The sequence below is a fragment of the Cicer arietinum genome, chromosome 4 (genome assembly GCF_000331145.2).
Source record: "Cicer arietinum cultivar CDC Frontier isolate Library 1 chromosome 4, Cicar.CDCFrontier_v2.0, whole genome shotgun sequence".
NCBI classification, from domain to species: Eukaryota; Viridiplantae; Streptophyta; class Magnoliopsida; order Fabales; family Fabaceae; genus Cicer; species Cicer arietinum.
In genome coordinates this window covers 15,001,627-15,026,090 of record NC_021163.2, presented here as the reverse complement: position 1 = coordinate 15,026,090, position 24,464 = coordinate 15,001,627, and the positions used below count along the sequence as shown (strand labels likewise).

Genomic DNA, 24,464 nt, shown 5'->3' with positions numbered 1-24,464 from the left:
GGAAATGAAAGGTGAGGGTTTTGAACCTGATGTTGTTACCTATGGTATAATCATCAATGCATATTGTAAAGCTAAAAAATATGATGAGGCTATTGGTTTTTATCATGAGATGCAATCAAAGAATATATGTCCTAGTCCTCATATATATTGCACTTTAATTATTGGTCTTGGTTCTGGTAATAGATTAGATGAAGCTCTTGAATTCTTCGAAAAATCTAAAGTTTGTGGATTTCTACCAGAAGCACCTACTTATAATGCTGTTGTTGGGGCTTATTGCTGGTCAATGCGGCTTGATGATGCTTATAGAATTGTTGATGAAATGAAAGAACTCGGGATTGGTCCGAATTCTCGAACATATGACATAATACTTCATCACTTGATAAAGGGTGGAAGAACCAAAGAAGCTTACTCAGTTTTCCAAAGAATGAGTAGTGAGATGGGGTGTGAGCCAAGTGCAAACACATATGCTATCATGGTGAGAATGTTTTGTAATGAAGACCAATTGGATATGGCAATGGTAGTTTGGGATCAGATGAAAGACAAGGGAGTCCTACCGGGAATGCACGTCTTCTCGACGCTGATCTTGGCCTTGTGTCATGAAAATAAGTTGGATGAAGCATGTAAATACTTTCAACAAATGTTGGATGTTGGCATTAGGCCTTCTGCCAATATGTTCAATACCTTTAGGGGAGCTCTAATTGATTCGGGAATGGAGAATACTGCCATACATTTTGCTCTGAAAGTTGATAAACTGAGGAATACTCCATTAACTGCTTAACGTATACTTGCACAAAGGCATTCCAGCATGTTAGGAGCTCAATAGAGCTAACTAAATTATTGTAGCTTCCGTGGTTTCATGATAATTCCAAACACGCTATAAGTTATCTAAATAATCCGTTGATTTTATGAGGAAGCATGCTTATCTATCTATCTATAGGTGTAAAATAGATTTAGAGGGTACTGCCAATTTATTAGAAGCACGCCAGAGATCACTCCTTAACCTCCTAGTTTATCTTTGACCTCACTGACCCATTATATTGGGATTATCTCTATTCAATTATGCCAAGCTATATTTCCTAAGATCATAATTCAGTTTATGTGCTTAGACATCGATGTTGTTCACTCCAATTACATATGTGCATATGTCTATATATAGGGAGCATATTAAATTTTTACAATAGGAGAGTTAAATCTTAATTAGACAATCATATATGGATAATTATGATTAAAAATTATTTGAGTGGACCATGATCACTTAAGAAAAGTCACATGACATTTTCTTCTAATTTTGACCATCCATGTATGATTATGATCAAAATTTAACTCTCTCATCATACAACTCATCCATATATATATAATATCTTGGAAGAAAAATATTTTTAATTAATTTTGGAAGAAAAATATTTTTAATTAATTTTGGAAGAAAAATATTTTTCTTTGGAGTATTTCTTGTTTACATTAGATATAGTTAAACATTGATATTGCTTATACACAAAGACGACTTTTATAGTGATATCAAATAAAAGAGGTAAAAAAAGTGATCGATTGTCACTTTAAAATATTAAAAAACATTTGTTACAAAATAATTAACAAACTTGCTCAATTGCTTGAGTCTTTGCCAAAAAATAATTTTTTATTTTAATTTTTATATAATACAAAGACTCAATAATATATTAAAAAAACTCTTTAAATTTCCAACAACTATACACATAAATAATAAAATACCTCTAACAAAATTTTAATTTCTAATTTTTAATATAGTCATTAACAACTCATGTATATTTTCAAACTCAAATTAGTTAAATTTTATCTAAGATCAACTATGTTAAAAGAAAGATTAATGAATTAGCTTTATTATTGATGAAAAAAATTGTTAAAATGAAATTGATAAATATTAAATAAAATATTAATAATTTATTTATTAACCTTGAAAAGACCTATTCTGATAATTAATTTTATTTTAAGGCTGAAGCATACCTCATCCCAAAATTATAATCTGATAATTATAATATAATTTAATCAGCTGAGAGTGGTGAGTCCCTCCATTATCGAATATATATATATTTATCAAGGTTCCGCGATATTAATATAAATTTACACAGAATTAGAAGATATTATATAAGAGATCAATATATCTAGTAGCTTATCCATGGAGCAATTGCATTAATATTATAAATAAATATATATATATATATATATATATATATATATATATTCTCAAGTATCTAATTTTATCATCTATTTTAATATTTAATATAATTCATTAATTAAATAACTAATTATTAATTAAAGGAAGGTGAGAAATCAGTGTCTCAAACTTAATTTAAGCCATATTCATAAAGGTACGAGAGATTTACATTGATATTTAATGTTTTTTAGCTAAAATATAGATAATATCAATATCTAGATTTGAAATATAATATAGGGCCTCTGAACCCTAATATAGGGTTTCTGTTCTTATCTGTTTCGATCCCCTTCAGTCAATACAAGATTAGAACCTTTTTTCCCTCCCATCACGATCGCGGAAATACTTGAAAATTCCAAGTTCTGTCTTAAATTCTCATTAATAGGTTTGGAATTGTTGTGTCCTAAAGACACTGCCATCGCAAATCTCCGGTAAACCTAGTTGACCACCTCCACATTCTGTCCACGTACGGCGTGTCGGTTCCGGCCATCACACCGCAAGTTTACTCCGCCTAAGTAAGTCCTCTTTCCGATCCTGTCCCTTTTTTTTTCCATTCGTTTTAGTTTGTTCATCTTGCGATTGTGTGACTTTGCAGTTTTTGTTTGTTTATTTGCTTTTTTCTTATATGGCTTTTGTGTGATCGTATGTAATCAAGGTGTCAGTGGTTGGGGACACACTTTTGATAATGTCAGTGGTGTCAGTGATGGGGACACACTTTTGATAAGAAATTGAGTTGTTCTAGATGAGGTTCTTTATTTAATTTATTTTGGTTTCAAAAGGGCATGACCAAACAAAGTTTGGTGTGCATGTTGAAGCAAAACATGTTATTAGAAATGGTAATGTGCATATTAATAAACATATTGTATTTATATTCTTCTATTTGATTGATTGAACTAGGAGGTGACATTGTCTTCGATTTTGGTAGCACTAAAAGAAGCTTTGATATTCTGTTGTTGCAAAAGAAATTATCTAAAAAACTGGTTTTTTAACTTGGATTTTTTAAGTTCAAAACCAGTACGAGAATACTCGGAAAAATCCAGTTTTTTTTTTTTAAATTCCTATATTTAACAAAAACAAGATTTGAATCCAAATATGAACAAAAGCCAATTTTGAAACATAGCCAGATATGAAACCGATTATAAATCTTGTTTTAGGAGAGAAATGTGGTTTTTGTTCTGATATTCAACCCAAATAAGGGGTTAATATTTTATTTTTGAAAAATTCAATCCATGCACTTTCATACGCTTATTTATTACTTTTTCTTATTATGAAGGCATCGATAAAGTGTCACAATCCTGAAAATGCTTTCTGGTGTGAAATTCATTCCCCGTGACCAGGTTTGTAGAGTTGCCATCTTTTATCATAGTATCACTGTTGTTATTCACTCCTATTTGTACATCTGATTTTGTTTTCTACTCACATTTTTGCATTGTACTAGGTACAAAATGAGTCCTTCGATTCTGACTCGAAGGAAAAGAAAAAGAAAATATCAAATAGAAGGAAAAAGGGTAAGAGGAAGGGGAAGAGCTCTAGGAATATCTCTTCTGATGATGATGAGCTTGATAAGATAAAAAAAAGCTCTAGAAAGAAGTGGTATTCATCGGATGAAAGTTCTTCAAGTTCTTCGTTTGACGCAACCGAAAGTGAAAGTGAGGGGGGTGATAAGAAACAAAGGAGGAAAGGAAAAAAGAAAAGGGAGAGGGAGGTTGCAAGAAAAGAAATGGGATTGGATTGGATGCTTAGGTCTGAAAGTAATAGATCTGCAGTTTCAGAAACAAAGGAGATATTGTATGAAGAAGTTCCAGTTGAGCAGGTATGTCTTACCTTCTATCTTCAAGAGGTTAATTCCACGGCTCAAACCTGTATCTTTCTAGTCACACGACAACAATTTCGAAATCTTATGCCATGGATCCCCTTCTGCTGTTGTATTGACACCTTTCTCCGTAATGATTTTTTCTATAAAATAATGAAAACTAAAAGATAAAATAAAATAAGTAATAACTAATAAGTAAATAGAAAAAAATGTTCAAATATGTTATCCAAAAACTGAAAATGTATCAGAATCAGATAGTTGGCCTTGGTGAGTACTAGCCTTCTAAGATTGATTGAGCCTTTAGCCTTCTTCTGCACGAGAGTAAGTTGATATTCATTTGTCTAATATGTGTTGATTTATCTTGTATCTTTGTATATTTTTGTTTGAGTAGCTAATGAGGAAACAACATTCCTTGTTGATGCTCCAACAGGTGAAGTATATGCTTATTTATGGTCTATCTTAAATGCTTTCATTTTGTTTGCAGCTTGTTTTGATCTTTTAATCTCATGGCCAATATAACATGTTAAAAAGTCTAAATGGTTTTTTTTCTCATTCTTTTAGCCAAAGAAAGCGAATCCTAGGGAATTGAATCCATATCTAAAGAATGACGGAAGTGGTTACCCAGAAGAAAGTGATGGAGTTAAAGTTGTTGCAAACCAACTTCTTTCGTCTTCCCTTGTTGGGGATGGAGGAGCAAGTTGGAGACTTAAAGCTTTAAAGCGTGCACAAGAGCAAGCAGCTCGAGAAGGAAGAAGCTTTGGAGAGGTTTTATGCCCTTGCTTTTTAGATATTCTTTGTTTCTATTTTTGTAATAGATTTCATCTGTCTATCCTATAAAAAAAATCGGATATTATTCTGTTTGGACATGAAGATTTTTGCTTGGAAGAGGAAAGGGAAGAAAAACAAAATATTTTATTTTTGCACATAATATTAGTTTAGTTACTTATTAGTTAGAGAAATGTTTATGGTAGAGGGAAGGATCATTCTGAATTGTTAGCATTTGAGAACTGAGTATTTTTTGTGTTGTAGAATGGTGAAAGTTGAAACCCTTGTAAGGATAATTCTCTCCTCTTGTTCATATTATTTCGTTCTCCAATAACAGATTCATTCTCGTGCTTTCCATTTACTTAAGGTTCAGTGGTTCTTAACATTCATTATATGGATATGTACAGGTTGTGGGAGAAAGGTGGGGATCTCTTGGTGAGTTGACTGCATCTGTTGCATCGAAAGCAGCTGCCCCAGCTCGGGCTCATCTACGTGCTATAAAAAGTAGACAAAGAGGGGTAACTGAAGAAAATTCACAAGATTCTGATAAGACTATCCAAAGGGATTCTAAAAGGGTAATTTCGAGAACAGATAGAAAGCTATTGCATATTTTTTTCTCTGTTTTCTAGAAGAATTCTATTTTGAATAAATTGTTATGGGTGTTAATCTAATTTTTCTGAAATTACGAAGAAACTCTGTTGCACTTCACTAAATTTTGATAATGAAACTCTGGCAGGACTACACAAAAAATGCCTCTGTTCGGCACCATGAAATGAAAGCACCTAAAGTTCAAGATTCTTTATCTTGGGGAAAAAAGCACAAAAGCCAGTTTTTTAGTGCTGAGGGTGCTGAGATAATCTCTGCTGCAGCATCTAGCTTAAATAAATTCGCTAATGACGGAAGCTTTATGCGTGAGTTAGTTAGTAAGGAGAGTGGCAATTCTGATGGCTCTATTTTGGAAAATTTTGAAGCCGAAAAGGTTTCTTCAGATGTAAACACACCTGGTGAAAGAAATGCAGTAGTGAAGAATAAGATGAGTGCAAACCAGTTGGCAGCAAAGGCTATGCAACTTCGTTTGAAAGGAAAGAATGAAGAAGCCGAAAAACTAATGGTAAGGCCATAAGAGGAGAGACTACGCGCTCTTTTCTAGACTATGTCTCTATCTCTCAACATATTGTCTACAAAAAGCATATCCTTCTAGGTTCATGCTTATTTTGATTCAATTGTACGCTTTTTGTTCTTGTTTTGGTGGGCAGGAAGAAGCAAAGGTATTAAACACAAAGGAGGGCAGTGAAAAAGATCATACAACTAGATCAAGAACCGATGGAAGTTCTAGAAGGTATTTTTCTATCTTGAATTTCTTGTATTGCAGCAAAACATAGTCCGACTTATTGTCTATGATTTTTTTGCTTATATTTTTTTGTACGCTCATAAACATGATTGATGTGTTGCATCAAAATGTATTGATTTCTACGAGTTTATGCATTCTTAACCTATGATTTTGACAATGACATTTTACTTTATTCAAGGTATGCTATGCAGAGGATATCTGCTGAACAAAAGAAAGGAGAGGATGATGCTGATATGCATCTTGCTTGTAATATAATGCAGAACAAGCAATTTAAGGTTTCTACTCAGGCAGATGATGAATACGACTTTGAAGATGGTCAAAACAGAAAGAGGAGAAAGAAGCCAGGAGGTGATGACTCCAGGAATATTCAAAAAAAGATGAATGAAAATCGATTCTTGACCCAGAAAGAACGTTGCCTCTTTTGTTTGGAGAATCCAAATCGACCTATGCATCTTGTTGTGTCCATCGCAAATTTCACATATCTTATGTTACCACCGTGGCAACCTGTGGTGCCTGGTCATTGTTGTATTCTACCTATTCCGGTGAGTTTAATTTATACTACCATTAGTGTTTCTTTAACAGTTGAAAGAAGCATGAGCTTGTTGTTTATTATTGAACACAATCCCTATAATATAAGTGTGAATGAATTCATTGGTTGATTTTTCTTATAGAAAATGATGTTATTTTACAAAAGATTCAACACCTAAAGATTTATTTTCTATGGCTTGAATATTTACTAATAAATGGTGAAGATTACATGTCAACTTCATTATTTTTAATTTTTATTTCACTGACTCATACATTTGCAACTTTTATTTATCGTTAATATGGCAGCATGAACCGGCTACAAGAACCGTGGATGATAATGTGTGGGTAGAAATTCGAAACTTCAAGAAATGCCTTATTATGATGTTTGCAAAGCAAGATAAGGAAGTAGTATTTCTTGAAACTGTGATGGAATTGGCACAACAACGGCGCCATTGTATGGTTGAGTGCATTCCTTTACCCCAAGATATTGCTAAAGAGGCTCCTTTATACTTTAAGAAGGTCAGATATCAAAATTCTTGTTAGATTATTGTGTTATGTGAAGGGGTATGATTATGCTTGTGTGAATAATTGATATGTATATAACTGTGTACACTTTAGGTTAGATGACTTGAATTGTGTGAATCATGCTTGTGGAAAGATGCTGGAATTATGTATTTTTCGGGTGTAGTTCCATTCAGCTTATAAGTTTATTTGCACAACCCTTATTTTATATGTTCTTTGGATGGGTGTGAACACGTGAGTAAAACTTAAAAGCAAACCTCCAGAATCTGAACATGTTTGTTAAAATGATGCTTGGTTGTTGATTGCACTTTTCGTTCTACTCACCGGCTGTTTTAAATTGACTTCAATCGCAGGCAATTGATGAAGCAGAAGATGAGTGGAGCCAACACAACGCTAAAAAACTCATTGATACGAGTCAAAAGGGTTTGCGCAATTCAATTCCGGAGCACTTCCCATATTTTCATGTAGAATTTGGTCTAAACAAAGGTTTTGTTCATGTTATCGATGATGAAAAGGAGTTTAAGAGTAGTCTTGGCTTGAATGTCATTAGAGGCATGCTTCATTTGGCCGAGGAAGACATGCATAGACGTCGGAGATACGAGACAGTGGAGGTGCAAAAGCAAGCTGTTGCTAGCTTTTCTAAAGAGTGGGAACATTTTGACTGGACAAAGCAGCTACATGAAACATCTTAACAACATATTTTGTTAGAAAAATTGGTTGCTTTTTGTTTAAGGAGACCGCTAACGAATGTCGTTGGGACATTGCAATCAAAGAGGTAAATTTTTATTGTAAAATGTTGTAAATATAGGCTAAATTTTTAGTAGCTGGTTGCTGAAAATTAGCCTTTGAACCTTAATTTCATGGAGAATTAGTAAAGTCTACTTTATATTCCCTCACCCTCTTGAGAATTTTTTGTCTTCATTTATAATAGTTTTTATTAATTTTCAACCGTATTAATTTTTTTTTTCATTAACTTATCTCCGATTGATTTATATATATTTTTGCAATCAATAATAAAGGCTATAAGGAAGTTGATTAAAAAAATACTATATTAAAAACATTAATTAATTCTTTCGTTTGAATTATAAAATTGTAAAAGAAATATTTATAATCAACAAATTTAATACTATTATTGACTTATTTAATTTTTTTGATTAGATCAAAAGAGTTTTACATTAACAATTTGTGTACAAATGAGAGGTCTAAACTTTTTTTATAGAGAGATAAATGGGCAACGGATTCTAAATTAAATGTGTTTGTGGGATAATTTGAATAGATTATGAGATAAAATAATATTCGTTCCAAACATAAAATATTTGCCATTTAGTTTGAATAATATTTTTAAAGAAATTTGATTTTATTAAAATTAATGTAGTTTATGAAAAATAGGAGTTTAATGATAGTACAAATTCAACATTTTTTATTGTACGAGTATCTCAACACCGTTGATGAGTCCAAGTGTGAAGCATCGAAACATTCAAATGACTATATATATTATTTTTATTCGTCCACAAGTACCGGTAAAACCAAAATCATTCAATCTTTCTTGTCTTTGTGAATTACTAATCCATTGCAAAATAAGTGTCATTTATACATTATTAATTGTTGTAAAGCAAAACGAACGACACATATTATAGAATGGATGGAGTGGTAGAGTGTTTTTCAAAGAGAAAATTACATTAATTTCCATTTAATTCTCTTTAAAGGACAGCATCCAAAACGCACTAATTAGAAAATTACGTCAAATATTTTTTTCTCTTGAAGCTTATATTTATTTTGGTTGTTTATTATACGACACGATTACAAATTTTCGCCTTACTTTTTGTTTTCAGTACGAAGTCGTTCATTAAGAAAGCGACCACTTGAAGAGAAATTTTTTTAAACTCAATAGAATGTCGTTTTTCGGATAAGCGACTTCTAACTAAGTACATTTCTTTTAATATTTTAATATTTATTTATTATTAGAATTATTAATTTAATTATTTAAAAAATAAAAAAAATACTAATAATAAATTAAAATAAAATACATTAATCAATTATAAATAAATTTTATATTTTAATTATTATTATTAAAATAAATTATCATTATAAATTATTTAATAAATTATAAATAATTAAATTTTTAAAAATTCAAAATACTATTAATAAAATAAAACACATTAATAAATAATAATAATAAATAAATAAATAAAATACATTAATAACAATAATAATTTTAATAATATTATAAATTTTAATAATAATAATAATTTTAATTATAACATGCCAAAAGAAATAGAAGGAAGTTGTTACAAAGAAATTTGTTATAATAACTAGCCAAAACAAATGATGGTGTCCATAATATTTTGACGTGTCCTTCAATATTTAAAAAGTTGTTATTATAACAACTTTAAAATATGAGGGACACGTCATATTGAGGGACACATCAAAATATTAGAGCATCTCCAACGGTAGTGAACATGAGTTCGTCCACGTGTAATTACTTAACTTTGTGGGTTCACCGTTGGAGTTGTGCCCAGGTGTCACTACGGTATTGTCAGGAAGGGGTGCTTCACAATTTAATAATAATAAAATTATAACCGTTACCTTTTATTAATTTATTAATAATAATAATTTTATCATTTTTTATTAATTTATAGCCGTTAACTTCTTTTTAATTTATTAAATAATAATAATTTTGTAACCATTAGCTTTTTTTTAGTTAATATATTGCGGTTAGCCTTTTTTTTCTCATTTAATTACGATTGTTAGCTCATTAATAGAAACAATTTGTTACTCATACTTCACAATTTTTGTTACAGAAGTTTATTAAAGTTTTTATTAACGTACTTTTTTAATTATTTTTTCATTTAAATTAATATTTTAAGTTATAATAAAATTAAATATTAATATATAAATTAAAGTAATGGAATATAATATGATTTTTTTAAAGTTAAACCGTAAAAAATGAATGGGTTTATTTAGGGTGATGTGGCATAGTAGAACTTGAATTATGTTGAGTTCACGTTGGAGTAGAAAATGAGTGAATTGCTTCAAGATGATGTGACATAGTTGACCCATCTAAAGAATCCATATTGAGTATTTAGTTAGGGACACTTGACAAGTTATTATAACAACTTCCTCTTATTATAACAACTTCCTTCTAGTTGTTTTGTCACATTATTATTAAAATTAAAATTATTATTATTATTATTAAAATTTATAATATTATTAACATTATAATTATTTTAATGTATTTTATTTATTATTATTATTATATATTTTATTTTTTTATTAAAAATATTTTGAATTTTTAAATATTTTAATTATTTATAATAATTATTTATTGTAATAATAATAATTAAAATATAAAATTTATTTATAATGTATTAATGTATTTTATTTTAATTTATTATTAATATTTTTAGTTTTTAAATAATTAAATTAATAATTTTAATAATAAACAAATATTAAAATATAACAAAAAAAAAAGTTATCAGTTAGAGTTCGCTTCTCCAAAAAACGACCTTCTATTGAGGTTAAAAAAATTTCTCTTAAGGTGGTTGCTTCCCTAATAAACGACTTCCTACTGAAAAAAAAAAGTTGGACATTTAAGGAAATAAGTTTCAGACTACGTATAAAAAACTCAAGATTATATTCTTAGTGGCACAAGTGATGTATTTAGTGTCTTTTTAATATATGACCGATTGAGATGTAAGTTCAATAGAACAATAATATTATGCATAATTTTTTTTTTTAGTAAATACAGGAGAGATGAGATATAGGAGTGAGAATAGGTTAAATCGAGTTAGATTTTATTATACATGAAGCCGGCTAAAAATTTAAAGTTTAAACTTGACTCATGATAGAAATATGGTATGACATATTAACCTATTTAAAAGCCTAATTTATTTTAACATTTTTGAATAAGTAATAAAAAATATCTTTAAATAGATTAACGAGTAAATATGTCAATGAAATTTAGTTCTATTTTAATATTTAATATGACATTTTGAAGAATGTGACTTTATATACATCCTACTTCGATTCTATTTAATAATAATACATTTAAATATGTTAAAAACTAAATAAGGTTAATATGTATAAACTATTAAAAGTTGAATATTTGATAAAAATATCAAAATTTGATGTAATAATTATAATGATAAAAAAAATATTATTTAAATTTTTTAAACAAGTTTAAAAGATTTATTATATAACATGTAGTCCATCTTTTTTAATTAAATATGCATTATTGTACAATTGTTTTAATTTCTTACCAATTTTTCTGCATAAAAATTATTTCTCAAATATAATTCACCGGTGCGTACATATTCTGCAATGTAAAATATGCATGTTTCTGTTTGTTACAATAGATAATTGTTGCGTTTCTTTATAGGAAATATAATTGTTACCATAAAAAAAATTATGTACACAAATTTTTATGATTAATCTTAACTTTTTATTGTAACATTCATATCCATGTTTTACAAATGATTGTTTTTACATTATAAAAATGAAAAATTAACATAAGTTAAAATGTAGCACGAGTAACCTGGGCATGGCACAAATAGATTTCTAATGTGAATAATACCTTTAATTATTTATCGTTGAAAGAAAAATAGAAATGAAATATGAAACTACATAATCCTTTTACAAAATATAATTCAATCATCTCTCATCTCTTATAAAATGGACATAATAAAATAATAAATAGTTAATTGTATTATAAGAAAATGATAAACAATTTTATCAAATATAACAAAATAATTGGATTTTATATGTATTCAACAACACTTTAAAATACTTTTATATTATCATGTAATGAGAAGCTATGATTTTGTCATGTCACACTAATAATTTTAAAATTGATGATTTTTTGTTGTTGTTGTTTATATTTGCGGAAACATAATTATATGAAGAATTTTATTGTTTATGTGTGAAAAATCTCATATCATAATTTTTTTTATTAATCGTTCTTTATATAGAGTTAGTTTTTATAAAAATACATCATATCCCTAAAATAAAATATATCATATCCCTAAAATAAAGAACAGATTTAAACATATTATAAACACATAGAATAATTATATATCATATCTTATTCTAAATTTTTAATATATTTAAATATAAATTTAAATAAAATATTTTAAATTTATTTAGATATATTATTTTCAAATCTCCTCCATGACTAAATATTTTTCTCGAATAAGACCGCATCTTTAATTTTGTATCTTTATGTATTCATTATCCTCTTTGATTGAATATCTTGAAGCTTCTTGTTGTAATTTTTTTATCTCCTTCATCTAAACATGAGTATGTTTCATGTAAACAAAATTATGTAATTTTTTTTAGCATTTTATCTTCATGAAACACATAAAAAAACAATTTTTAGTTATAACCTTACATCTTTAGAAAATACATAAGTAAATAGTCTTTGGTTATAGTTTTTTCATGTAATACATGAGCATATTTTATGTAACACATAAAGATGTAACATTGGTTATAGTTATTTACACCGAATATCAACTATTGATTATAATTATTTATCCTCATGGAACACATGAAATTTAGTTTTTGATTATGGTTATTTATCCTCTTGTAAATGAAGATCGATATTTAGTTATATGTCCTTGTGTAACGCATAAAGATTAATTATTTGTAGTTGGTTATAAATCAATTTGAATTTTTAATTATCTTTGTCTATTGATGTTGTTTTCATTTTATTTCCATATATAAGTATGAACATTAACTTGTGATACCAACGATAATTTTTTTTTTGTCTATTTTTATTTTTATTTGTAAAAGCATAATTATATATAATATATTATGTACAAATAAAATATCTCATTTTTTTGTAAAATCTCATATGTAAAAACAATCTAATGCATGTCATTTAGCTCTAATTGTCTTGAAAGTTGAAAATTTGTGGTTTTTTTTTTTAAGAAAAAGAAAAGAAAACTACTTTTTATCTTTCATAATAATTAAATTGTACGATAATTTCATATATATCATATAAAATGTATAACTTAAAAAAGTGAAAATATATTTTTATTAAATTATTTATGTTAACTATTAAAATATTATTTATCTTAAATGTTTTGTGAAATATATTATATTAAAATTATGCATATAATATTTATAAATGGCTATAACTAATAAACTAGAGTAATATTGTGGGACTGAGAAGTAATGATACTATGATAAATTGATTAAAAATTGATAGTCGTTTATAACTAATAAACTAGTCGATATTTGATATTATTCAATTCGTTTAACATTAATAAGGTTTTCTACACACCTATTTAAAAGAATCACAATTAAAAAAAAAACTATTTTATTAAATAATTATTCATAATTATTAATAGTTGATTTTTTAGTATAAAAAAATCTAATGTTAAACTATTTTAGTGCTCATATTAATAATTAAAAAGTACATGTATTAAAAATAAAAAATAATATTCATTTTGAAACAAATATATTTTTTGTGTGCAAAAGTCACCCTTATTATGAAAAAGGATTCAAGATCCTTTCCATGGTACACCAAATATCGCGTTAATATATTTTATATTCTATAAATATTGAGTATAGAAAATGTTATAAATAGAGAGAGGTGGTGTAGTTTATAACCTATAAATTAATTGAAGTGTTTCATTAAGTTAATAATATAATTAGTTTAAAATTAAAAATATTTAAAAGTATATTTTTAATAAATAATAAATCTTATATTAATTAATATTCCAAAATTAGTAATTAAAATTTTATTAATGCGTTATATATTTTTCTAATATCATTTTTTTAAAACTAATTTGATTCGTTGAAAATTTATTTCAAAATATATTTATTACAGTTTATTTCAAAACTGTAATAGTTTGAAATATAGAATAAAGAGAAAAAAAAATCCTAAGTTGTGTCTTTAGAGATTTGGTATATAAAACAATTTTAAATAGTTGGAAATATAAAATAAATTAGTAGTAGTAGTAGTACGTTGAGATGTGACAAAGGGTGGAGAGTATGAATTCGGCATGTCAAGTCGCTGTTGTTCTTTTATTGTTGTTTTCCTCCTTTCAATATTTAACGTTAAATCACATCACTTCACATATTTCTCTCTCCAAGACTCTCCTTCTGACTTTTCCACCTCTCACTACTTTATTTATTGCTTCTTTTCTTCTAACTTTTCACTTCCCTTGCATTCTTCTTCCTCTTCAACCATTTAATTTGTTATTTTTTCTCTCAATCTATTTATTATTTTATAATATAAACATAATTACATTTTTATTTATTAAATTTTTTAATCAACTATAATTAAGATAAATATTAGTTGAATAAATAACACTAAGTTTGTTATGGGAAATAAAAAATTAATTATTTTTTTAAAACGTGCATATAATTGAAATTAAACAATTAAAAAGAACAAAACTAAGATATTTATGTTGAAACACCCCCTGTGCCTTTGTTTTGTTTGCTTTTGAGAAACTTGTTGAGAGTGTCGAGAAAAGAAGAGTAATTAATACTACTCCTAGTACCTAAGAATAGCATAGAGAGAGTGAGAAACTAGAATGTATCTACTACTAGTATATAACTTGTAGAAACTCACATGCAATCCCTTTTAGATTTACCATTTGCTTAACCTTATTCTTTTTGTTTGCAAAAGGAAAATTAAAAAGAGAGAGAGAGAGAGAGAGAAAAGGGTGAACCTTGTTTCATTTTCAAACAAACAGCACTGAAGAAATGACTAAAGAAGAAGACTTTAAGCTCCTTAAAATCCAGGTACCTCTTTCTCCATAAATCTTGCTTTCTGTTTTGCTTTTAAACCCCCCCCCCCCCCCCCCCCTTTTCTCCCTTTTTATTATTTTTAGTTTTCCTATAAACACAGCAAAGTTTGGTATTGGTCTTTTTCCTTTAGAATCTTTCTGTTTTCTTTTTTGTTGTTTGATTTTTTTTTTTTTAATCTATACAGACTTGTGTTCTCAAAGTGAACATTCACTGTGATGGTTGTAAGCAGAAAGTGAAGAAACTCCTTCAGAGAATTGAAGGTCCTCACTTTCTCTCTTTCATCTCTCTACTCTACTTTTCCATACCTTGTCTTGTTCTCATTATTCACTCATTTTTGTCTATATTATGTTTTGCCTTTTCTCTTAGATGCAAGTGAGAATATAGTACATTTTATTATAATTTCAGAATCATACTCCAAACTTATCATAGTAACATTGTTTAGTTTACTCATTTTATAGGGGTTACTTTTTTTATCAAGAAAAAAATTAGGGGTTCCTTTAATAAATTCTGAGAGTTAAAAGGGAAACAGAAAAATGATTTTTTTTTCCCTATCCTAAACTAATTTTTTCCATTAAGTAAATAGATCATGAGTGCTGCTTTTCAAATCTTTAATGACAAGTTCATGCTTTAAAAAGTTTGATATTTAGAACTTTATTACATGTTTTCTTTAAAATGTCATAGTTTGACTTTGGTGTACTATTTGGATAATGCTCAGAATAAGGTGTATAATAATAAGAACAATTGAGTCACTATGGTTTGAAATGTATTATAATATTGTGAAGGTAACATACTATATTTTTAGCCTTGAAGAATTTTTGAATTTATTTATTTAGCTCCTTTGTTCTATAGGTGTTTACCAAGTTCAAATAGATGCAGAACAACAGAAGGTAACAGTTTCAGGTAGTGTGGATTCAGCTACTTTGATCAAGAAACTGGTAAGATCTGGTAAATATGCTGAGCTCTGGTCTCAAAAAACTAATAATCATCAGAATCAGAATCAGAATCAAAAGCAGAAGAACAACAATGTTAAAGATGACAAGAACAAAGGACAAAAACAAGTACAAGCCTTAAAAATTCCTGCTTTTAGTTCCGAAGAGGATGGTGAATATTACGAGGACTTTGAAGACGACGAAGATGATGAAGACGAAGAGATGAAGTTTATCAGAGAGAAGGCAAATCATCTTCAAATGCTGAGGCAACAGCAAGCAACTGATGCAAACAATGTGAAGAAAAGTATTGGAGCTAAGATGAACAATGGTGGCAATAAGAAAGGAGATGCAAATCAGAATATGGGAATGAAGGGAAGTGGTGTTGGGGTTGATCAGAAAACAATGGCAGCCCTGAAGTTGAACAATGGTCATTTAAGTAGTGTTGAAAGTTTCAACCTTGGAGAATCTAAAAGGTCTAGTGACATTGGTGCTATAATGAATTTAGCTGGTTTCAACGGAAATAGTAATGGTGTTGGTAGTGCTACTGTTTTAGGTGGAAATTCCAATTCTAATGGTTTAGGAGGCTTTTCTATTCAGTCCAATAATAATAATAATAATAATATGATTCAAGGTTCATCTGCATCAATTCCAAATGGTGGTTATTTTACTGGACAATATCCATCATCTATGTTGATGAACATGAATGGTTTCAATAACCATCCATCACCACTTATGATGAACATGAATATGCAAGCAAGGCATGGTATGCAACAACAACAGCCTCAGATGATGTATCAAAGGTCACCTTTTATCCCTTCTAACACTGGCTATTACTATAACAGTAATTATTACAATAGTAACTATAGCCCTGGAAATTACACCTATGCTTTGCCTAGTTATCCAACAGATGATCACTCTGTAGCAGCACACATGTTCAGCGATGACAATACTTCAAGCAGCTGTTCAATAATGTAGTAATAGAGATTGTAGAGTTTGAAAAGTGAGAAAGTAAAAAGGATTGGTGTGTTTGACCTTAAAGTCCCATTTAGTAAAGGTAGTATAGTTGTTTGACTGTAATTTGGTGGGGCAGATGTGTGTTAGGATGTGTTTGTGAAACATATCTTTTGTACTGTGTTGTTTGGTTAGATGCTGTTGGCCTTTTTATTATTTTTAAAATGTCTCTGCTTGTTTCTCTGATGACTATAGTACTTTACTTTGTTATATTGTTATATCTTAATGACTATAATGGCTTAATTTGGTCACATATTAAAAGATTAATTAGATATTGACATATTTAGTATTAGATGGGAAATGGGACATTCTGATCTGACTAAAAAGTAGACAAGGTGACACAAGTTAGTGTATTGTATGCACACAGACATGATGACACTGCGTGTAGGAACAGTTGGGTTGACAAAGTTGATTGGTGTGCACGTTAGGTAAGACAAGCACGCGTATGTCACGTGTGTAAGGATACAGTGCTTGCTTCCAATGTAACTGGGACCACCACATTCTAACTTGAATGTTGTGTTGTTGGGGATATTATATTTACTTCAATGCTAATTATAGACATATATGCTCTATGTTTCATGCGTCTTGGTCTAACACTCTCTTTGGATATTTTTAAATGAGATTAATTGCATAACTAAGATGGGAATTGATTCCATTATATTCCATGCCACTCCGTCTATTTTTTACAAATCCAAACAATAAAATTTAATTCCATATCACTCTATTCTATTCTATCAATTCAAACAAATCCAAAATTTTTATTAAAGAAAATCGGGGATGGTACATCATAAACACTAATAATATGTTTAGGGGTCATATTAACATATGTTTTAAGAGCAAATATTAAGTATTTCAAAAACAGTAATTATATTTTTTTAAAAATAGAATACATAATTTTCAAGAAGAAAAAAACCAATTTCTAATATAATTTTTTTATTTTTAATACACTAACAAGTAAAAGAAACATATTATTGTTTTCCATATCTTTATGCGAAACATTAGAAACAATATACACGTGCAACTATTTTAGTTAAAGTCCCTTTTAAAATGTGTACTGTCATTTCAAGCAACTATACCAGAGTAGAAGAGTGCGTACGTGAAAAGTTAATTGTTTGGGAGGCAAAAATTTAATCAAATAATGGCCATGCAATTTTTAAGATGATAATTAGGTGTTTTATAATTTTATAATGAGTACTTAAAGATTCATCATTTGCTATGATGAGATGAGTATATTCATTTCCTAAATTTCAAATGATTAAGTGATTTAATATTTTCACACATTGAATGGTTGATTATCAATATTATAAATATATTATATTGAAAATGATATAAATAATAGGTTAAATAGTATATGTGGTTTCTTAATTACATTTTAGTTAATGTTTTAATTTTTATTTAGTCTTTTATTTTAATTTTAAGTGATAATTTGATCTTTCGTATTTTAAAATGTCAATAATGTTATTTTTTTCCGCAAAAATTCAAAAAGTTTATCAAAAATTTCAAACAAAATCCATAAAATTAATTATCATGCTCAACATAATGCAAATTTCATCAAATTCATAATTAAATCTTTAAATAAACTCATATTTTTATTTCTAACAACATCAAATAAAAAATTAAAATATGAGTTTATTTCAAGATTTGAGTTACAAATTTGATAAAATTTGTATTATATTGAAGAATATAATTAATTTTATGGGTTTTATTTCATAATTTTAATAAATTTTTATAATAAAAAGGATAACATTGTTGACATTTTAAAACATAAAAATTAAATTATCAATATCGAGAAGAAAAAATAATAATAATAATAATAATAATAATAATAATAATAATAATAATAATAATAATAATAAAGAACGAAAACATTAACTGAAATTAAGTTAAGAGACCACAATATTTAGTCTAAATAATATTAATTAAATAGTACAATAAAAATAAGTACATTAAAAATTAAAATGATAGATTATTTTATCATAACTTTATTTTTTACAAATGTCTGAACTATTGTGAGATAGATGGAGTATTTTTTTTTTCTTTAAAAAAAAAGTAGTTTGATTGAAGTTACTGTATAAAGGAAGGGACCAGGAGGCCAATATAATTATTGTCTAGAACTAGAAAGCATAACGCTGTCCGCAGAAACAAGGAGAATCCAGGGACCATGACTCGTGAGCAATAACGAATCATTATAATGTCTAGAAATGTGAGTTCCAACTTCCCACAACTTCAACAAGTACAAGGTGGAGTAGAGATAACAAAAAATTTGTCGAAAGAAATAATTTGACCCTAAGTAGATTAATCCTACACCTCAGTTTCATAATTCTAATGGTTAAAGGTACTGCACAGTATTTGCACGTGTTTTTTAATGTAAAATAAAATAAAATAAAAGTTATTTAATATATAAATATTAACCACATTCATTTGGTCAACATTGTTCACTTGTCATAGTATTACCCGTATTTGCATGAGACAAATCTTTTTATACATTTAGTCTTAAATATAAGTCAAAGAAAATCAATGTATCTAATTGAAATATTAAACAAGACATATCTATTTTTTTTTAACCATATATTTGTTAATATTTGAGATCAAAATAGTAAATATGATGATGATGACATCGATATAAAGTGGACACTTCCCTTTAACAATGATTATATTTTGTTAGAGTGCCAATTGATACACAACGTGAGTTCTCTCTTGACTGAGTTTTGTCAATACGCAAGAGCTGAGAGATCAAACCCTTACCACATGCTTAAGGTGCCCGAGTCCCATACTACTCAGACAAGCCACATATTGGTGAAGGTGTGGGATACAGATGAATTGTCTACAATCTCTCCAACAATTTATAAATAGAGGAGATCATGGTTCTATAGTGTGAGTTACCAGTCTCCCTTTGGTTGAAAATGAGTGCGGGAAAATGACTGTGCATGGTTCACAATAGTCAGCCACAACATTATCCTTTCTCAAGGTGTGGGAGAGATGAATTGTCCAATATCGCTCCAAGTTGCAGATAACAGACATGTTAATTTTAATTATATACACAAAATTGTGCTTAATTACTCTAATCAAATGCTTAGCTGGACATGATTCGCTTATTGAAACTAAATGAATGAAATTGCTTTGATAGGCAAAATAAAGGAACCAGTTTGCTTAGACAAAGACCAATTGCCAATTTCTTTGGAAATAACTAGGAATACCCCACCTCTGCATATTTAAATAAGCTTGGATAATAAAAAATAAGACTGCTAGTTCAAGGAGAAATTTGTCAAACAATAGACACCTAGGTCCTGAAGGCTACCGTAACCTCAACTTTTCTTCCAGCTGCATAACCATTGCATAACAGTGAAGATAATCATATCATATAATAATACAGCGCAGCAATCAACTTCATACCACAAAACTGCAACATGCATTGGTAGATTCTGATGCTAGTTTATTCCGAATTCAAAGTCCAAACACGAACACAGCTATCTTCTCCTGAACTGACCACTGTTTCTGACTCAATAAAAGTCAACCCGTACACTCCACCTAGATGAGCACCTTTTATGGTTCTGCGGCTTGATGCTGGTTTTCCAATTTCATATATAATGACACATGTATCAAGTGAACCAGTAGCTACCAATTTGCTATCCGGCGACCAAGCAAGACAGTTTATACGTGCAGTGTGAAACAACATGTTATTAAGCACCACCTGAAAGAAAGGAAGATTTATTTAGTCACAGCATTTCAGTAAGTTATGGCCATCCAAATGATTTCACCAGCCCATTAATTTATGACAAAAATAAGTATGTATCATGATAGTTGAAGTCATTTATTTCTAATTTGAAATAGGAAATTTGGTATACGACAAACCAAAGCATTCAGGCACAAAACATATGAACTTCATGTAACAGTCATAAGAGGCTCAAGTTACCTCTCTAGAAGCACAGTCCCACACAACAGCTTCACGATTCAAATCAGCGGATGCAAACATAGAAACGTCGGGAGAATATTTGATTACACTGATTGCACCTCGGTGCTTCTCAAGAACAGTCTGTTCTGTAAGGGTCTCTCCCGAGACTGAATAAATATGCAGCTTGCCATCTTGCCCGCCTACAATTGCTTCACTGCCATCAGGTGAAATAGTAGATGCAGTCACAACAAAGCCCAGGTTTACGGTGGAGACAATTTTCGGACCGTTAAGTAAGACAACCCCAGATTCAATTGCAATAAGTGCAAGTTCAGGGGAATTAAGTGCAAGGCACAGGTCCTTTGGCTGGCTTCCAACATCAACATGCTCGGCAGGACCAAAATTATCCCCCTCAAGGGGAACTCTGTATACCTGCATTTAATACATACAAATTTAAAGGTTACAGGTTATTTTTTGTGCTTGCAAATAAAAGAGCACATATGATGATAATGATGAGTCATGACGCATATCTAACAGTTACCTTGTTGTCAAATCCAGCAGTAACAACTTCTTCTTCAGCAGCTGCTAACAATTTGATTAATCCAAATTGTTTGCTGTCAAACTTACCTCTGTACCCAATGCCTGGAATCCATCTAATGATCACTCCATCATAGCTGCTGGACAAAAGCATTTTTTCACTTTTGTTGAGCAGATTCAAAACGGTGATATTCTTCATGTGACCAGATAATGACAACGGGCTTTTATCTAGATCCTTAGCAGAGTATAAATTGATCATGCCACCAAGGGACACGGTAAGCAAATGATCATTCTGCCAAAGACAACCAACGAGCATGTCCTCTACCCCACCAGATTCAGTAAGAGCCAAATTCTTATGCACTGTTCCACTACCATTCTCATCAATATCCCATACTTTTGCTGACTTGTCAGCAGACACAGTAAGAACCTGTAATTTATTTATTCTTAATATAAACTAGAATATACATAGCAGCCCTGAACATCTAAAATAGCACAAATAAGATCAAAACATTTTCCACCTTACATACATGCATATACACATATGTATATGAATATGATGGTTATCAAATTAAAGAATCAAATCATTCAACGAAAAACATTTCATTTCTGGATCATTAATCGGAATTTTACTATGCATCGTAACTTACAATCCGTAGATAAATATGAACCTCAAAACAATTCCAGTTTCAAGTCATATATCAAATGACAAAAGAAAAGTGGTTACACTAAGTTTAGTAGGGATTCAATAGAATGAACAGAGATTTCATCATAATGAATCGGGGTTCAAGATGGAATTCATGTCCAAATAGATATACACTAGAGATTCATATCAACTGAGAGTATCAAATTGAGATATGACTCACAAGTATCTTAAGACACCGATAACCATGATATATATAGTGATTAAGCTCTTGACAATGCTAGACCAGTACATAATTGTTTTCATATAGCAATCTTATACTACAATACCAGCCGAAAAAAGACAAATTTTTTATCCAAGTCAACATAAAACAGTAACGTTCAAACACAACCTCGAGTTCACCTGTTTACTGTCAGGACTCCAACTAACAGCATATATGCTGCCCTTGTGACCATCCTCTTCGGAAAACTCTCCAAGTTTATTCCCAGTCTTTCCATCATATATAATACCCTTCCTATCTGAGCTAACTGTAATAAATTTGCTCCCATCTGGAGAATATCTAACACAGTTGACGAAGTTCGTATGGTCCCTGCAGATATAGAATGTCTTCTATGACAACCTGAATAAGGAAATGGAAACCTACTCAACCGAAAATACTTATTTCATGCTAAAACTCGACCTTATTCTCAAATGTAAAGAATTGATAATGCCCTGACTCTATAAAACTACAATGAAGCTACCTTTACCCAGACCACGTTATAACTTATAACCCGTGTCAAGTTATATAAATAATATTTCAATACCCTGTTAAGAGACACATACATTAATTTTTTGTGTATGTACGTGTGCTTGAAAGATGCCAACTCTTACAGAAAGTCTTTTCCTAGGAAATGATAATATACTACCCCCTAAAAAAGAAGACAAGGGAAATTCATATGTAATTTGAAGAATTTATCTACTGATTAATACAGCAGCTACTAACACTTACCTGATGGACATATTGAACTTGAACGGTGGACCTTCATAAAAATTTGCTAAAAAATCTTCTCCACATGAGACAATGCGGAATGGCCTTGTTGGTTTGATTGCACAACTTAGAACTCGCCGCGAATGGCCATCAAAATCACCAACAGTGGAACCTGAATCCCACCTTAAAATGCAAAATATTTTAAAGATTAAAAAAGGGGTCATTCGCACATGCAAGCTATTAGCCAATTCTTCTAAGAAAAGTGGAATGAATCTGACGAGATGCTAATTTAAATTCTAGTCTTATGATTTGATATCCTAGCCATAACTGCAAAAAGTATATTTACAAAATTCAAACAAATTAATATCATTACACAAGTTAGGAAATCACATAGCTACATCCATCTAAATCATACAGGGGAGTCATAGCAAATATTGTGTTTAGCTAGTGGAGACCTTAGATGCCAAACAACCAAAGTATTGTGAAAAGCGTAGTTCAAGTGCTTGAGCCGCAAGTCCTAAAGAATTTGAGAAGAGATCCACTTTCAATTATTGACTACTAATAACATACTATCAACTAATTAACTTTTGTTGTTAAAAAATAAAAATAGAATGACAAGTTTTTTATAATATTTTTCTAAGAACTTTTCATGATATTTCCTTAATCTGTTGAAGAAATTTCTTATTCCACAAACAACCAATAGTGAAGCTTGCTTAATTCCTCACCATATATTAAATTTGATTTATTATTTTAAACTCTTACAAAGTCACACCTTCCCCTCTTCTCAAAGAAATCATGTGATATCAACTATTCAATACAAATTTTATATTTACATGGACATTTATAATATTAGTAATGTTTAATTGCAGTTTTGGTTCCCTATTTTAGCTGAATCACGAAAGTATGTAAGATTTATGGGTCACATATGTAATTAATTAATAAAGTGTGTTAGGGTCATTATATAATTAGCCAATAAACTAGGGGTCAAATAATGTATAATAGTTTATGGCTAAAGAGCATAATAGTTATGAAAATTAATAGTGTAGATACCAGACAGTCTCTAATTTAATGAGGGGCTAAATTGGAAATACTGCAATTTGGGATATAACTAATAATAGTTATATATATGGGTAATGGTCCCCAAGGCAAACACAACAAGACTATTCAGTTTCAAAACCCTAAAGGAGAAAATTCTCTGGTTCTCTCTATCCCCATCAAGAGAGCAAGGTCTTCAGGGTGTTTTGCTGAGGAAGATCACCCAACCCATTGGCTCTATCATCATCATCTCAGTATTTCATTAATGGCAATTCCCACAGGTACAGGTACGCTTCCGCCTTTGGCTATTCATCATGTAATTGACATGGATTGTTGAGCACAACGTTATTAAGGTTTTTCCAACAATTGGTATCAGAGCCTACCATGTCTAATTCATGATGAAATTCGGTTATTGTCTTTGTTTTAAGATGTAATTTGGGAATTTGGGAATTTGGGAATTTTGATATATATATTATGGAATCCATATTTTTAACGTGTTTGAAAAATTAGGGTTTGTAATTTGGGAATTTGGGAATT

The 24,464-nt window shown here is 29.5% G+C and overlaps 4 protein-coding genes across 5 annotated transcripts in view; 3 read left to right on the top strand and 1 right to left on the bottom strand.

Moving 5' to 3' along the window:
- Positions 1–1,107, top strand: part of LOC101491444 (uncharacterized) — a 2,003-nt gene extending 896 nt beyond the window's left edge. Inside the window, 1 exon segment of the mRNA XM_012714757.3 lies at positions 1–1,107. This exon segment is cut by the window's left edge and continues 30 nt beyond it. Within this exon segment, the coding sequence (XP_012570211.1) occupies positions 1–778 (778 nt within the window). The 3' untranslated portion in view covers positions 779–1,107.
- A 1,296-nt stretch (positions 1,108–2,403) lies between these two features.
- Positions 2,404–8,060, top strand: LOC101490913 (uncharacterized). Of its 2 annotated transcripts, XM_004496915.4 has the most exons (10): positions 2,404–2,700; positions 3,459–3,522; positions 3,624–3,998; positions 4,560–4,763; positions 5,171–5,338; positions 5,500–5,874; positions 6,020–6,102; positions 6,293–6,656; positions 6,949–7,161; positions 7,518–8,060. In XM_004496915.4, the coding sequence occupies exons 2-10, from the start codon at positions 3,487–3,489 to the stop codon at positions 7,854–7,856; spliced, it is 2,157 nt and encodes a 718-aa protein (XP_004496972.1). In that variant the 5' UTR covers positions 2,404–2,700; positions 3,459–3,486; the 3' UTR covers positions 7,857–8,060. The 2 variants fall into 2 exon arrangements, with proteins under 2 accessions (XP_004496972.1, XP_073224129.1); XM_073368028.1 differs by lacking the exon at positions 3,459–3,522 and having other exon boundaries at positions 2,406–2,700.
- Positions 8,061–14,680: 6,620 nt separating this feature from the next.
- Positions 14,681–17,045, top strand: LOC101490589 (heavy metal-associated isoprenylated plant protein 37). The gene is made up of 3 exons (XM_004496914.4): positions 14,681–14,913; positions 15,104–15,179; positions 15,769–17,045. The coding sequence occupies exons 1-3, from the start codon at positions 14,875–14,877 to the stop codon at positions 16,821–16,823; spliced, it is 1,170 nt and encodes a 389-aa protein (XP_004496971.1). The 5' UTR covers positions 14,681–14,874; the 3' UTR covers positions 16,824–17,045.
- A 2,623-nt stretch (positions 17,046–19,668) lies between these two features.
- The window catches only part of LOC101490046 (actin-interacting protein 1-2), a 12,070-nt gene continuing 7,274 nt past the window's right edge, over positions 19,669–24,464 (bottom strand). Inside the window, exons 2-6 of the mRNA XM_004496913.4 lie at positions 22,914–23,075; positions 22,328–22,514; positions 21,290–21,712; positions 20,773–21,180; positions 19,669–20,550 (exon numbers count right to left, since the gene is read on the bottom strand). Coding sequence (XP_004496970.1) covers positions 20,293–20,550; positions 20,773–21,180; positions 21,290–21,712; positions 22,328–22,514; positions 22,914–23,075 — 1,438 coding nt within the window. The 3' untranslated portion in view covers positions 19,669–20,292. The remainder of the gene's footprint in view (positions 20,551–20,772; positions 21,181–21,289; positions 21,713–22,327; positions 22,515–22,913; positions 23,076–24,464) is intronic.

Excerpts from the sequence above, each read along its gene's own strand:
- LOC101490913 (XM_004496915.4), top strand. The coding sequence starts at position 3,487 with ATGCTTTCTGGTGTGAAATTCATTCCCCGTGACCAG. Across the intron at positions 6,103-6,292 it reads ACCGATGGAAGTTCTAGAAG|GTATGCTATGCAGAGGATAT; the intron begins GTATTTTTCTAT and ends ACTTTATTCAAG. Across the intron at positions 7,162-7,517 it reads CTCCTTTATACTTTAAGAAG|GCAATTGATGAAGCAGAAGA; the intron begins GTCAGATATCAA and ends CTTCAATCGCAG.
- LOC101490589 (XM_004496914.4), top strand. The coding sequence starts at position 14,875 with ATGACTAAAGAAGAAGACTTTAAGCTCCTTAAAATCCAG. Across the intron at positions 14,914-15,103 it reads TTAAGCTCCTTAAAATCCAG|ACTTGTGTTCTCAAAGTGAA; the intron begins GTACCTCTTTCT and ends TAATCTATACAG. Across the intron at positions 15,180-15,768 it reads ACTCCTTCAGAGAATTGAAG|GTGTTTACCAAGTTCAAATA; the intron begins GTCCTCACTTTC and ends TTTGTTCTATAG.